The sequence below is a fragment of the Astatotilapia calliptera genome, chromosome 14, assembly GCF_900246225.1.
Source record: "Astatotilapia calliptera chromosome 14, fAstCal1.2, whole genome shotgun sequence".
In the NCBI taxonomy this organism is placed as follows: domain Eukaryota; kingdom Metazoa; phylum Chordata; class Actinopteri; order Cichliformes; family Cichlidae; genus Astatotilapia; species Astatotilapia calliptera.
This window is the reverse complement of record NC_039315.1, coordinates 39,759,966-39,775,764: the sequence shown is the minus strand read 5'-3', so window position 1 is coordinate 39,775,764 and position 15,799 is coordinate 39,759,966. Positions and strand designations below refer to the sequence as shown.

At 39.9% G+C, this 15,799-nt stretch overlaps 1 protein-coding gene across 6 annotated transcripts in view; it reads left to right on the top strand.

Annotated features, from left to right (window-relative positions):
- Positions 1 to 15,799, top strand: part of fat3a (FAT atypical cadherin 3a) — a 176,971-nt gene that overhangs the window by 150,086 nt on the left and 11,086 nt on the right. For all 6 annotated transcript variants that reach the window (XM_026192656.1, XM_026192658.1, XM_026192655.1 and 3 more), the window contains 5 exons: positions 3,869 to 4,670; positions 4,949 to 5,083; positions 5,218 to 5,372; positions 11,255 to 11,488; positions 13,076 to 13,322. In XM_026192656.1, coding sequence (XP_026048441.1) covers positions 3,869 to 4,670; positions 4,949 to 5,083; positions 5,218 to 5,372; positions 11,255 to 11,488; positions 13,076 to 13,322 — 1,573 coding nt within the window. The remainder of the gene's footprint in view (positions 1 to 3,868; positions 4,671 to 4,948; positions 5,084 to 5,217; positions 5,373 to 11,254; positions 11,489 to 13,075; positions 13,323 to 15,799) is intronic.

The following is a 15,799-nucleotide window of genomic DNA, read 5'->3' as shown; positions in this document are numbered from 1 at the left end:
AGTCCCACTCCTGATTTGCATAAAAGACGACTTGACTTGCAGACCGAATTTGATTTACTTTCTACGGCAGATGCTGAACGTCTCTTACTTCGTGCGCGTGCGACTTATTATGAACATGGTGATAAGCCCAGAAGGCTTTTGGCCCATCAGTTAAAACGTCAGGCCTCTTCTCGATTAATTTCTCACATTAAAGATGCGGCAGGCAACTTGGTCTCTGATTCAAAGGAAGTCAACGAGGTGTTTAAGACGTATTATTCCTCCCTATATGAATCTGAATCTGCTGCTGACGGCTCTGAGATGGATTCCTTTTTTAACGGTCTTATAATGCCCACTGTCGATCCTGTTATAGCTGAACAATTAGATGCCCCTTTTAGGTTGGATGAAATTGTGCATGCAATCAAGACCATGCACAATAGTAAGGCACCAGGACCTGATGGGTTTTCAGTTGAATTTTTAAAAACATTTGTAGACAAGTTAGCCCCACTACTTCTTTCAGTGTATAATGAATCTTTTGAACGTGGTCTATTGCCCCCTACATTGTCTCAAGCACTAATTACTGTTCTCTTAAAGAAGGGTAAGGATCCTACGTCTTGCACCTCGTATAGGCCTATTTCACTGCTGAATGTTGATGTTAAAGTCTTGGCTAAAATTTTAGCAATTCGCCTTGAAAAGGTTCTTCCTACTATTATTTCAGATGAACAGAATGGCTTTATTAAAGGCCGCCAGCTGTTCTTTAATGTCCGCACGCTTTTGAATGTCATTCTTTCCCAACACTCGACCACTAATTCAGAAGTAGTTATCTCACTTGATGCTGAGAAAGCTTTCGATCGTGTGGAGTGGAGCTTTCTCTTTGCGGTCTTGCAAAGATTTGGTTTCAAGGACAGATTCATTTCATGGATTCGACTGTTGTACAAGGCACCCCAAGCCAGTGTCTATACGAATGGTGTTTCCTCTGGCTACTTCTCATTGTCACGCGGCACGAGACAGGGTTGCCCCCTGTCCCCCCTACTTTTTGCTATTGTAATTGAACCCCTATCTATAGCTTTGAAGGCTCTTCCTCATTTTCGTGGTATTTCCCGGTCAGGCCTTGACGTAAAATTGTCTTTATATGCAGATGACCTGCTTCTATATGTTTCTGATCCCTTATCTAGTATACCATCGATTGTGTCTCTATTAAACAAGTTCGGCTCTCTGTCAGGTTACAAAATAAATCTTCTTAAAAGTGAATGTTTCCCCATAAATTCTTTTAGTCTTACACTTAAACAATCTGACATTCCTTTTAGACTTAGCCCTGCCGGCTTTAAGTATTTGGGAGTTAACGTGACTCGTACTTTGTCTTCTCTGTACTCTTCCAATTTCTCCCCTTTAATGACTCAAATTCAATCGGATTTTCAGAGATGGAAATCGCTACCTTTGTCCCTAATTGGTCGGATCAATGCTGTAAAGATGAACATTTTGCCTCGATTGTTATTTCAGAGTATTCCTATATTTTTACCTAAAGCTTTTTTCAAAAAGTTAGACCAGCTAGTTACATCGTTTTTGTGGGGAGGGAAACACCCCAGGGTGAGGAAATCATTAATACAGAGACTGACATTTGATGGTGGTCTTGCCTAACTTTTTATTTTACTATTGGTCCTCTCATGTTCACAAATTGACCCATTGGCTTGAATCTCAAGAACTGCTGTGGTGCAAACTGGAACGCCTGTCGTGCACTTCCTCATCCTTAGAAGCTTTATTGTTCTCTCCACTACCACTTAAGCCTTCTCATTTCACCCAAAATCCCGTGGTACAGTCTAGTCTAAGGGTCTGGTCACAATTCAGGAGTCATTTTAAGTACATCTCTGCGTCAGTACACATGCCCATCACGCAGAACCATCTGTTTACTCCTGGCCTCATTGATGGTACCTATGTACAGTGGAAGCGTCATGGTATTAATACATTTAAGGATCTCTATAAAGATGGTACTTTCTTAACTTTTTTAGACCTGTGTTCAGAAACAAATCTTCCGGCTACCAATCTATTCCGTTATTTTCACTTCTGCTCTCTTCCCCTCCTACCCTCTTCTTCCAAATGTCCAACCGTGGGAGGAATTCTTATCCCTTAAACCCAATAAGAAGTCAATTATATCTTTAATATATAAACAACTTATGGATTTAAATGTCCATTCAGTTGCTAAAATTAGGGGGGCTTGGGAGCGGGGGTTAGGAGTAATTTTTTCGGATTAGCAATGGGAGAAGGCAGTATCCAATGTCCGTTATAGTACGTCCTGTGCCAGGTTACAACTTATCCAGTTCAAGGTGTTGTACAGGGTTTACTATTCAAAGTCTCGTCTGTCTGAGATTTACCCACAAGTGATGGATCAGTGTGAGAGATGTCATGCCACCCCATGTGACCTAGGCCATATGTTCTTTCTGTGCCCAAGACTCCATGGCTTCTGGAGTCAGTATTCAGTTATTCTTTCCAAGGCTCTTGGGACCCAAATCTGCATGGACCCTTTTCTAGCTGTTTTTGGGCTTCCAGTCAACACTGGTCTAACCGACCCTACACACTTCAAAATTTTAGCCTTTACATCACTTTTGGACGTTGGACTTTTGGACGCTAGACGTTGCATCTTACTCCTTTGGAAATCTTCAAAGCCACCTTCAGTTTCTTTTTGGTTTAGAGATGTGATGTCATTTCTTAAATTGCAAAAGATAGGCCTTGTGGCGAAGGGCAAATACAGAGAATTTTATCGTATCTGGGGCCCCTTCGTAGACTATTGCAAGTCATTACATGCTCTACCAGCTGATTAATATCATATCTCTTCCCCCCCCCCCCCCCCCCCCTTTTTTTTGTGTGTGTGTGTGTTTTGGGGTTTGTTGTTTGTGTTTGTTTTGGGTTTCTTATTAGGTTTTGTTTTGTTTGTTTATTTAAGCGTGTGTGTGGGTGTGCCTGTGTGTGTGTGTGTGTTATCGTATCTGTTCATGTAAGAAAAACTAAAAAATATGTGAGGGGAACAGATTGTATTGTCATTGTAAACCACTGTACACTTGTCTCTCAATAAAAATATGAGAAAAAAATATATAACTTTTTCTACTCGGATTTTATGTTTTTTGTCTGATTTTAGATCAATTGTGTTAGTACAGCATGTCAAAATGAAAACATAACTGTAAATTCAGACACGTTAGGTCGTGCTGAAAAGGATGATACCAAACAAGGCAAAGCTTTTAAAGGTGAAATGTAGAGGGAAAATCAAAAGCAGTTAAAAATGGGCAATTATACCCTGGACCCCAGAGGGTTAAACATTTTATTTAAAGTAACGCAATAGTTATTTTCAAGTAATTAATTACTTTTAGAATATTGTAACTCAGTTACTTTTTTTGAAGAAGTAACTAGTAACTGTAATTAATTACTTTTTCAAAGTAACTTGCCCAACACTGGTTTTAAGTTCAGCAAACTTTAGCGAAGCATGTATCTACCATTGCTGTGTCACAATTTGGCCACAATGCCTGCTGCTCAGCAAGTTCTACATTCTTCAGTTTAAAAAAATGTTGTACCTTGCTAAAAAAAAAAAAATTAAAGCAGCAATTAAAATGGTATATATTCATGTTTGTCGAAATGGTATTTAAAATATTAGAGCCTGTTGGCTGAGGTACATTCTAGTGGTGAATTATTTTGATAGCCTTTTCTGTCTTTTGTCTATATGTCTACTGCTATTGTTAAAAAGGTAGAAATGTCAAAAAATATATTTTTGAAATATCCTCATTTAAAAAAGCTAAAGTAAAAGAAAGGTTGCATATTTCAAATATCTTTTAATCTAGTTTATACTTTTAATATTTTTCATTGGTTGTTTTTCTACTTCTGACTTCTGATCTGACTTTTCCTGCAGGTGACAGATTCGGGGAAGCCTCCTTTGTCATCCTCCTCCATACTCACAATCAGGGTGATTGAGGAGAGCCTCCATCGACCAGTAGCAGTACCACTGGACATTCATATTGTTACTATGGAGGATGAATTTCCTGGTGGTGTGATTGGTCAGCTACATGCCACCGATGCTGACCCTTATGATGTTTTGACTTTTGGTCACGCTCCTTCAGCTCAACGTAGTCTCTTTAAGATTAGTCCTCATGATGGAAAGATCATAGCCCTGGGTGGTTTGGATGCAGGCAGGTACTTTCTTAATGCTAGTGTCAGTGATGGCCGCTTTGCTGTTCCTGTACCCGTAAGTGTGCATGTGGAGCAGGCAACACCAGACATGTTGCGTGAAGCAGTGACAGTGCGTTTTGAGAGAGTGGCACCACAAGACTTTGTGGCGTTGTACTTGAAAAGCATGTTAAATGTGCTCCAGCAGTGTGCTGCTACTCAACAGCAGGACTCACTGCATTTGCTAAGTTTGCAGCCAGTTGGAGGGACGCAACAGCTGGATATGCTCATCACCATGGAAAAAGCAGGTGGTGGATACTATAAGGCAGCCTACCTCACCCAAAAACTAAGTGCATCACGGCGAAACCTGGAGGAAGTGCTTAGAGTATCAGCTATCCTGGATAAGAACTGTTCTGGATTAGACTGTCGTGGGGCTCAGTGCGAACAGAGCATTGTCTTGGATTCACACAATCTCGCTACATATAGTAACCCACGGGTCAGCTTTGTCTCACCTCGCTTTCACCGGACCTCACGCTGTACATGCAATGGTAAATCAGAATTGTTTTTCTTTGCAGTCTTGCCTTAGACTACATGTAAGATACCTTTTTTGTGTATAGCACTTTGTGACTGGTAAAGTAAATTAAAGTAATTTTATCCAGTTGCACTGCAGCTTAGGTTAAGTGGAGTGAGTTGGGTACTTGCTAAACTCCCCTTGCTGTCTTTGTTTCTTCTATTGTTTCTTACTGTGAGTTTCATTGGGATCGTTTCTCAATAGTTTCTTACTTTCTGTCCCTGTGTTTTGTGTGCATGTGTGTATGTATGACAGATGACAGCTGTTCTGTCCTGTCAGAACAATGCGAGGACCAACCCTGTCCACCAGACATGCAGTGTGTTTCAATAGAGGCCAATAGAGGGCGTTATGCATGCCAGTGTCCACAAGGCAAACTTGGAGAGTGTGCAGGTACATATGTCAGCAAAAGAGAAACAATCCAAAGTCAGCATGAAACTAAAAAATGCAAGAACAACAAGTAAAAACTAACTGTAATGTAACTCTAGAGTAATGTCTAACATTTGTTGTTGTTATTTTTGGTGCAGGACATTCATCTTTGAGTTTCTCAGGTAACAGCTACATCAAGTACAGACTCTCTGGCCAGCTGCAAACAGAGTTGAAACTGAGCCTGAGGATCAGAACACTGCAGAGCCAAGGAATTATCATGTACACACACACTGAGCCCTGCACTGTGCTTAAGGTACATTCACACATATTACTGTAGTGTTTCCACCACTGCAAAGGACATTTTATTGATAGTCATTTGTTGAAAAGTAACCCATCATGTCATATCATAGCATATCATATCATTAACAGAAGCCTAAATCTTATGCTACTGAGCTCTTGAGTCGTTAAAATAGTCTAGTCTTACTACATTTAGTAAACTCTTTTAAATTGAGTTTTCCTATGCTTATGTTTTATTTGTTCATATTATCACTTTGTTTTTGTTCAAATTGATTTAAACTAATTTTACTTTTTTGTATTAAATTCAGTTTTGTTTTTACTTAAAACTTAAAAAAGTCTGTTCATATTGTATTTTATTTTACTGAGCAGCACGCCATTCCACCTATTTAAGCTATTTTTTAATGTATGTTTGTCATGTTTACCTTAGCTGCTATAATCTTATCTGTGTTTAGAACCTGTCATGCAGTTAAGTCCAGGTCAAAGTGTTTCACAGGTGATTGACAAGCCAAATAAATAACGTGTCATAATAAGAAGATAAAAATAAACTGAAGAGAATAAATCATTAGATTAATTAATTATTTGATTAAATAAATGAAAATTTAAAACAATCTAAAAGCAGAGCAAGAGTGTAAGATAAGATACATGAAGATGGCGGTGTGCAACGTCACAGTGGCTCTACACTCTTTTTTTCCTTTTTGCATGTTTTTTTGTTAGCGCTAATTTCACTTCTGTTTTTAAGGATATATAATATGAAAACTTTGCATAAAACATCCCGCAAATATTTCAGAAGTATTCGGAAGAGAGGCGAACAGTTTAAGTCTACTGAAAACTGAAACTTTGTCTCTGTTTTAACAGAGACAGAGTGACACTGAAAACTCACTAGATCATGACTTCAGCCTCAAACACTCCCAAACAGCCATGGCAACTCACGGTATCATCACTAAACATCTGTAGCAGTTCATGGTACAAAAGGCTGCATCATGGCATTGCTTCGAAATGCAGCAGAAAGTTGTGACAGCACCACTTTGGAATGTACCCTAAACAGTCATCAATCACAAATGCCACCACAAGTTATGGCATCATCTCAAACATCTAAACATCACCCTTAAAGAGTTACAGGAGCTTGTGGCTTGACCTCTAATGGCAGGTCAATCCAACTGATGGTGTCACAACCTCAGGGGTCAGCAACCGTTAAGACCCAAAGAGCCATTTGGACCCTGTTTCCACATAAAACAGAAACACTGGGAGCCGCAAATACTTTTTGACATCTAAAATTAAGATAATACTGTATATATTGTTTTTTACTTTAATGCTTTGTGTGAAACAACTAAGGTGTGTTGCTTATGAAATCCATGAAGTGCTACAGAGAAAATTACATTTTATTTATGTAATTAAGACATTTTGAACTCTTAAAGAAATCTAACAAAAGGAAAGACACCCAGCTGAACTAAAATGATCCATGTAGCAAACAAAAACTGTTGTGAGCCGCCACCCTTATATCGCCTTTGGGCTTTTGGAGCCTTGACCTGACTTTTAAAAAAATAATTGGAAAAAAAGCACTATGCTGCTAAAAAATTAAAAATAAATATTTGCAAAATCCTGCCTAAATATGTATTTTACCTGGTTAATGTGTGTGGCCGGGTGTGGTCTGCAGCACTGCTGCAGGGGAGGCGGACGCACCAGAGCAGCACCCACAATCACGACTCGCCACCTTAACGTCTGTGCTATCTATGCTGTTGTTGGTATATGTCGGGCTGTGAGCTGAAAAGCTACAGCCGGCTGTATGCGTACAGCAACAGTGTGTGAAAATTGGTCAATAAAGAGATGCTGAAAAGCATGTTCATGGAAACATCGTCGGGTCTGCCGTGATATGTTTACAATGGGGCTGTACTTTCATCTTTACGCAGGACTGTAAGCTGCCATCTGTGAGGCGTGAGCGGTGTTTGTTTTTAACATTCTCACGGTGGAGAATAGCTGCTGACAATGTGGACCCGAAGATCCATAACTGGCCTACCTGGGGTTGAAAGTCTCGATAAATGCACGGCGTTTCGGCGGGTACACCGGCTTCCGCGAGTGTGACGCTTATTTTGAGCGATGAAAAAATAATAAAATATCATTTTATTTTTATATTACAATGTCACAACAATCTTCCAATTTAGAACTACAAGTTAAAAAAATAACTAACAGAAATAAAATACACTTCAGCTAAATACTTCTAATTTATTTTCCCAAACCACGCGGAGCCGCACTATAAGGACAAAAGACCCCTGCACTACCTGTACGACTACTAGGTGCTAATACCACACTTTAGCAATTGATCCAGAGCGACAGCTAGCTCATAGGATTGCAGAACTCTCAGCAACTTTATCTCCACTGCTACTTCTCTCTATTATAAACAAAATGGTTCAACTGAGGTTACAGATTGCTACACAACTTTGAACCAGGAATGTTGCATTCTTTTAATTAGAGACCAATGCAATATCTGACTGTTAAAGACAGACTATTTTATCTTCATTTTATCCTCATGAGTTTGCAGTCAACACGACAATGTCAATGTATAGCCCAACTGATGTGAATGTTAGTATAGTTCTGATCCATCTATGAATGAAATAACCAAGCAGCAAAACATGATGGAGCAGTTTATATTATAAGTCGATATTTCAGTGATAGGGCTTTAAATTATGACTCAGAAATAAGGTGGTAAATTAAGGTCGAAATAAGAAAGCAATAATATGGAAATAGCACATTAATACCACTTAATTACCAAATTAATACCCATGTAGTAGCCAACTACCGTTGATACATATTATTGACACACAGGTATAGCTGTGTAATATTACATTGAAATTCATGTAACTGGGTAATAATTGTACCAAAATAGGAACTAATATTGTGGGGAAAAAAACATGAGTATGGGGCAAAACCAGTTAGCAATAGTATAGTTATATTTTGCTAACAATAGAGAATTTTTCTATACTGCTTTGTGGTAGTATTTTTGTAATAATAAGGTAATATTGGTTGATGCTTTAACATATTACACTATTATTATAATATGTGAATGGTGTGACCTATAAAAACATTTGGTAGTTTCTGTGTAATAACCAGGAAACAGGACTACAAAACCTGATATTTCTTTCTAATTCCATGTTGAGAGCCTATTAAAGCAAACTTTAAGAAGTTATGAGTCATTATTACCATTAAAGATGAACAGTGGTTCATGTGTATTTGGATTAGTCAAGTCCAAACTGCAGTGGGATTGCTGCTAGTACTGGACTTGGTATGTGGCTTCCTACTAAAATTTTAGTGGTAAAGGCTACAAAACCTGAAAAAAAAAAAAAAAACTGTGATCAACCATTTTAATAGGCACACAGAGGGATCATGCATTTAGCCAGCCACAGAAAACAGCCAGCCACAGATATGCCAAATAAATTTGCAAGGTATGCAGGTGTACCTAATATAGTAGCTGGGCACATGTAGTAGTAATGTGATAGCTGCACACTGACAAACTGTTCCCACAAAGTTGGGAGAATGAAATTGTTAAAAATGGCTTTGTATGAACCATTAGGTGGTCTTTTCACTGAAACGAAGTGACTGAGCCCAACCCCTTAAAAACATCCACACCACACCACAATCCCTCCCCAAACTTTACACTTGCCACAGTGCAGTCAGACAATTACGGTTCTCCGGGCAATCCAAACTCATTCATTTGATTGCCAGACAGTGAAGTGTGATTCATTACTCTGAAGAACACCTCTCCACTGTCTAGTGCAGGGGTGGGCAATCTCAGTCCTCGAGGGCCGGTGTCCCTGCAGGTTTTAGATCTCACCTTGGGTCAACACACCTGAATCACATGATTAGTTCGTTACCAGGCCTCTGGAGAACTTCAGGACATGTTGAGGAGCTAATTTAGCCATTTAAATCAGCTGTGTTGGTTCGAGGACACATGGGACACCGGCCCTTGTGGACTGAGATTGCCCACCCCTGGTCTAGTGGTTGCATCGTTAACGATTCTGTATCTGATGTAATGTTGGATGCAGCCCATGGAGATCTTGACACACTGTTCTTGAGCTAATCCGAAGGCCACAAGAAGTTTGGAGGACTGTAGAAATTGGCTCTGCAGAAAGTTTGCAAACTCTGCACGCTATTGATCCATTATTTCACAAAAATTTGTCAATTAATCTGCATACCTAGGTGCTTGGTTGTATACACCTGTGGCCATGAATGTAACTCAAACACCTGGATCTATGATTTGGATGGGTGAGTGAATACTTTGAGCAATATAGTGAATAACCATTAAACTGGAAGAGAGATAAGCATGTGATGTGAGGTAACATAAAAAATCTCAGCCAATAGCAAAGGCAGAGAAAGAGAGGAAATTATGATTAACCAATGAAATGATAACTTTCAAATGAATCAACTCTTTCATTCTCATTGGCTTGCACTTCTGTCAGCAGTGAAGTCAATGAGTTACCATGGTGATGGCCTTCAGTGTGTGTCTGTGTCTGGCATTTGGGCCCGTCTCTGTGAAGGGCTTGACACTCTTCTCACAAAGAATCTAGTAGGCTCTTAATAGTAGGTTTGCATTTTGCAACTTTGATTCCAAGTTATTATACAGAAACTGTCACCCTTGTTTAATGATAATAAGCCACTCCATTAAATATAGTGTGTTACCTTCAGTTTTACCTTCAAAAAAGAATATTCACATGTTGCATTAATCAATACTACCTTATTATTATGAGATTACTACTTCTCGTCACTATGTATACAACCCATCCAATCCACACATGCAAAGTCAAACCATAGATGTTCACAAATTTAGTTTGTGTAATAATGAGAAACTACACAGGGAAGGAGTATTGAATAGATGAAAAAAGGGAGGTGCTAAAATGCATGGAAGGTCATGACAGTAGCTGAAATCTATCAATAACTGGAAAACAATCCTGCCACTTAGTGCAAATTAATATCAGTAGCTTCAGTCCTCATTGATGGCCTATAAAAGTAGTGCCTCATTACCAAGGTTTCACACAAAGAGCATCTAATGTTGAGTAAAACCAATGAGCTCTCTTAAGACCTTTGCCACGTTATTGTTGGAAAACATACTGATGGAATTGATTACAGCAGAATTTCTAAACAAGGCCATACACTTTATAGGCCTAAACTTTAAATGAAGGGCATTTAAAGTTTGCTGAACAAAATTTAGGCAAGCCTGTGAAATACTGGGAGGATTTCACAGTCTGGTCCAATGAAACCAAAATGGCACTCTTTGAATGCCTTAATACACACTAGGCCATAATACACACAAGGTCAAAAGGCACTGCACATTAATCAAAAGCACCATATCAACATTAAAGTTTGGAGGTGTTAATATCATGTTATGGGGCTGTTTTTTAGCAAACAGTACTGGCACTCTTTAATTGAAGAAAGGATGAATGGAAAAATGTATAGGGATATTCTTAATTTAAAAACATTTACTGCCATGTACCAGGATGACAATGGTAGACGCTTCAGTAAGACAATGATCCCAAACACACGGCCAAAGAAACTCAAAATTGGTTTCAGAGAAAGAAAACAAAGCTGCTAGAATGGCCCGGCCAATTATCTGGCCTGAATCCAACTGAAAATCTATGGAAAGACCTAAAGCTTGTGCTCATAGTAAGAGCGTTTAGGATTTGAAGACCATTTGTGTGGAAGGATGGACCAAAATCACACCTGAGCAATGCATGCGATTAGTTTCTCACGATACAGGAGGCATCTTGAAGCTGTCATCACCAACATCTATGTTTTTTCTTACAGTTAAATTTTTTGCAGAATGTTTTTTTTTTTTTTATGTAACACTACATTTATGTGCTTTGATGTTTCAAAGACTGTGTGTGTGTGTGTGTGTGTGTCTCCATGCAGTTGGAGGATGGGAAGCTGTGGTTCCAGTTGGCTTGTGGCCTTGGTGGAAATGATGACAGCCCTGACATGCTGGGCATCTCGGGTCGTCGTATCAATGATGGGAGCTGGCACACAATGGCACTTGAACTGAATCGCAACTTCAGCAGCTTGGCACTTGATGACAGCTATGTTGAACGACGCCGTGGACCATCATTTGTACAGAGACTACCTACAACTATCTTCTTTGGAGCACTGGTCAGTTCATGAGTACCTAGGGTTAATAACTGCCTACAGGAGTTATTAACAGCTTTTTCATACTTCATCTCCTTTACACCAGACATGTTGACCAAGGGCAGATGGCAAACGGAAACTCATCCCTTACAATGTTAAATCACTGAACCTCGTTTACCTGTTAATGCTAGCTGTGTTTCACAGATAGTAACTGATCTGAAGACAGTAAAAACCACAGACCTCTAGCAGCTTGCTTCACAGTCAGGTCTTCCCTCTATTTACCAACAAAAATAAGTGGTTTATCCTTAAAGAACAAGCTGCTACCCTCTGAGCTTGTCATTGTTGACAGGGCATAGACATGGCCTCAGAAGAACCAACAATCAGACAACCCCCTACGAGCAAGCACTTTGGTGAGAGTGGAAAGGAAAAACTCCCTTTAAACAGGAAGAAGGCTGTAAGTCTAGCAGGATAGACACAGACATGAGTCCACTGCAGTAACCTGTCGTAAAGCTGTTACTCTACTTTGATGAGCTTTGAAAACTGAGTGAAAATGTTGAAGTAAACCATGGCTCTAGTGGTGATCAGTTAGCTATTTTACAACTGTTCGAAGGTTGGAGATTGGCCTATAATTAGCTAAGACAGCTTGGTCAAGTGATAGCTTGATATCATCTGTGAAAATCTGAGACTATTTTTTAGTAACTACATGAATGTTCAATCACTCACAATTATTTTATCTGAACTGATCACTAAGTTAAAAAGACTGAAATTTGAGATAGAAAATCTGAGTGAGTGCCATTTGGACAATAGATAACAACACATAAAACTGGCTTTTGAGTTTTCCAGCAGTGGTAGACAAGGCTAAGCGTGAGGCTTTTCAATGAATTAAAACTCTGTCTGGGTCTTTGGTTGATTAATAAACTGGATACCTTTCAATCCCCATTCTCAGCCTGTGGACTCTAACAGTTAGTTTGCTTGGGGGTCTTGATTCTAACATAACCTTAACCAGATTTCTGTAAGGCAAAGTAAATGAATTGATGATCAGTTATTAATTCATGTACTAACAGGGACTTAGAAGAGAGATGTAATGTTTAATAATCCACATTGCACTGTTTTACTCTTTGGTGAAGCTGTGCATATTATATTATTCATCCTTTGTGGTTTTTATGTTATGTTTAAATCGGTTTTTGCTGATTTTTGGTTCGTTTTTGTTGGTTTGGAAACAAAGTTTGTGGATGTGGATGTGGTTTTGGGGGGATAACAGGAAGTTGAAGCTGAAACTCTGGATAGTCACATTTGTGTGGTTTAAGAACATTGGCCAGATTTCTAGAAATGAGCATCAGGTCCAAAGTGGGATGGTTTCTCCTAACCACACCAGGTTTTTCCCAGAAGGTTTTTCAATTATCTATAATCAATACACATATAAAAACAAATTAGTATATACCTGATTTTTAGTTTTTAAATAGTTCAGAATTTGGGTAATTCTTGAAAACAGGATAATTTTAAAAATAAATACATTTTATTTTTACAAGCTTTACTATGTAGGCTGACAGGAGTACCTGCAGACTATGTCAAGCATTTTAACTCAAAATTCCTAACCCTTGTTGTTCTTAGGTGCAGCCCCCAAACTCTCGTAGCCTCATGGAATTCCAGAAGGACCCCCGGGTGCTTTATGGATTCCAAGGTTGCCTGGACTCTGTAATGCTGAACAACAATGAGCTCCCATTGCAGAACAAACGTTCGCAGTATGCAGAGGTGGTGGGACTGACAGAGCTGAAACTGGGTTGCATTCTCTACCCTGATGCATGTCTGCAGCAGCCATGTCACAACGGAGCTACTTGTACAAGTCTACCTGCTGGTGGTGAGTCATAGAAAATAAATGAAACAGCACAGTCACCTCAGAAAACACAAGGCTGCAGAGGTCTTTCATGACATCTCAATCTTTCAATGAGTATACATTGAAAGATTAAGGTATTAGTTTCCTTACTACTCTTACCCCTGGATGCATCAACCGCTGAGTGTGTGATTGCACATATAATGAAGCACTGAATGATTGTGTGTGTGTGTGTGTGTGTGTGTGTGTGTGTGTGTGTGTGTGTGTGTGTGTGTGTGTGTGTGTGTGTGCGCGTGTGCGTGTGTGTGTGTGTGTGTGCGTGCGCTGTAGTGTAAAAGTGCTTCTCGAAGTAGTATGACTAAAAATATAAATCCCAATCCATTTCACCAAAGCTGTGTGCATTAACCATTTTTCTTAAAACTAATCTGATAATGTTTTGATGTATAAAGTAGATAAGTCTATTTTTTTAAAGTTCATTCGAAAGGTTATGATTCTCTGAAATGTATTGTGTATACATATTATATTTTCCACTATTTTGTGTGCATTTGCAAGGCCTGTCTGAAGTTATTAGCAGTATTACATGGCATTTGTGCATGTGTATACTCACCTAAATTCCCAAAATGTGCGTATGTGTTTCGAAACCCAGATGAAAATTAGACTGGTATAAATCATTTACACACTACAAACTACATTACACCCATTCACACACATTCATACAGGACTTTATTTTATCTACTACACTGGGAGCTTTCTGATCAATTTATTGGTCCATTTAGTGCAAGACACATTCGCAGATTCACAAACATACTTATAAAGCTGTTTTATTCTTTCTAACACACACACACCACTCTGCCATGTATGGATTAGATGAAATAGGATTTAGTGTATTACCCCAGGACAAAAACCACAGACTTTTAGGTTAGTCTACCACCTGAGGGTAGAAGCTCCTCTTGAACCTCTCTGTTCTTGCCCGGATGGTGCAGAACCTACTGCCTGATTGCAGAAGTTGGAACATTTTATTGCTGGGGTTGAACAGGTCCTTCAATATGTGAGCTGCTCTGGACAAGCATCTCCTGGTGTAAATGTCCTGTAGGGAGGGGAGAGCAGTCCTGCAGCAACGTTATGTTGTACAGATCACTCTCTGAGGAGCTTTTATGTCCTTGACACAGCTGTTCCATACCAGGACGTGATGTTCTGTGTGAGGATTCTCTCCACAGTGCCTAGAAAGTCCTGAGGATCCCTGGAGAAACCCTGAACTTCCTCAGTTGTTGTAGGTGGTACAGGCGCTGCCAAGCCTTTTTGGACAAGACCTGAATGTGGGCAGACCATGTCAGATCTGAGGAGATGTGGACACCAAGGTACTTGAAGGACTGTACCCTCTCCACTGGAACTCCATTGATGATAATGGGCTTGTAGTCTCTGTTGTTGGAGTTGGCGCCCAACACCACTGTGTCATCAGCAAACGTCACAATGGTATTGGAGCCTTGAGTGGCCATAAAGTCTGAAGTGTAGAGGGAGTAGAGCAGTGGCGAGAGTACACACACTTGTGGCGCTCTTGTGTTGATGGTGATGCCGTCGGAGACGCACCTGCCCACCCTCACCACCTGAGTTCTGCCAGTGAGGAAGTTAAACACCCATGCACACAGACGGCTGTTGAGTCCTAGATCCCTCAGCTTTGTGAACAGTCTGCCGGGCACTATTGTGTTAAAGTGAAGTGTAATCAACAAACAGCAGTCTCACATAGTTACCCTGTTTCTTGTTCATGTGGCTAAGGGTGGTGTGCAGGAAGTCAGTGCAACTGTCCGGTAGTCATTCCGGCATGAGGGCTTGTTGTTCTTGGCCACAGGGATGATGGTTGATCTCTTGAAGCATGTTGTTTTTGCTCTGCAACAAGGGTCCCTGGTCCCGTTTAGAGTGTGTTTTCTTCCCATGTTTGCATGAGTTTTCTGCATTAACTCTGCTCACTCCCACCATTTAAGTACGTACTACATCAATGTTGCGTAGCTAGGCCCAGGATGCTTTTACCAAATTGTTTTCAACCCAAGTAGTTCACTCCCCTATGAAATCAGGGTTAATAAATATTAGATATATTTATTCAGCTTTAGGTAAGAAATATTCCACTTGGTGGTATATTTTCCCTTTTGGGAGTGGGGCTATCCCCTGGGTCTGTTTTTTCTGCATATTTGTGAAGATGTGTACAAGTCACGTCTTCTATAGTACTGGATCTACACCCCCCCCCCCCCCCCCCCCCCCCACACACACACACACACACACACACACTTGTCCTATTTACTTGTATAATATGTGTGTATATATAAATAAATTATGTATTATTTTAAATAATCTAAGTATATAGAGGGATTAGAGGGTTTGCAATAAAATGAAAGCCAGGAGGGGAGAGTGAGGCAGAGGACCAATATACATGACTGCAGGGCAGTCTGAGCAATAATGTGGCTCCCCACCTCCATCGAAGCCAGCCCCCAGCACCTTTAATGAGTCCTGTA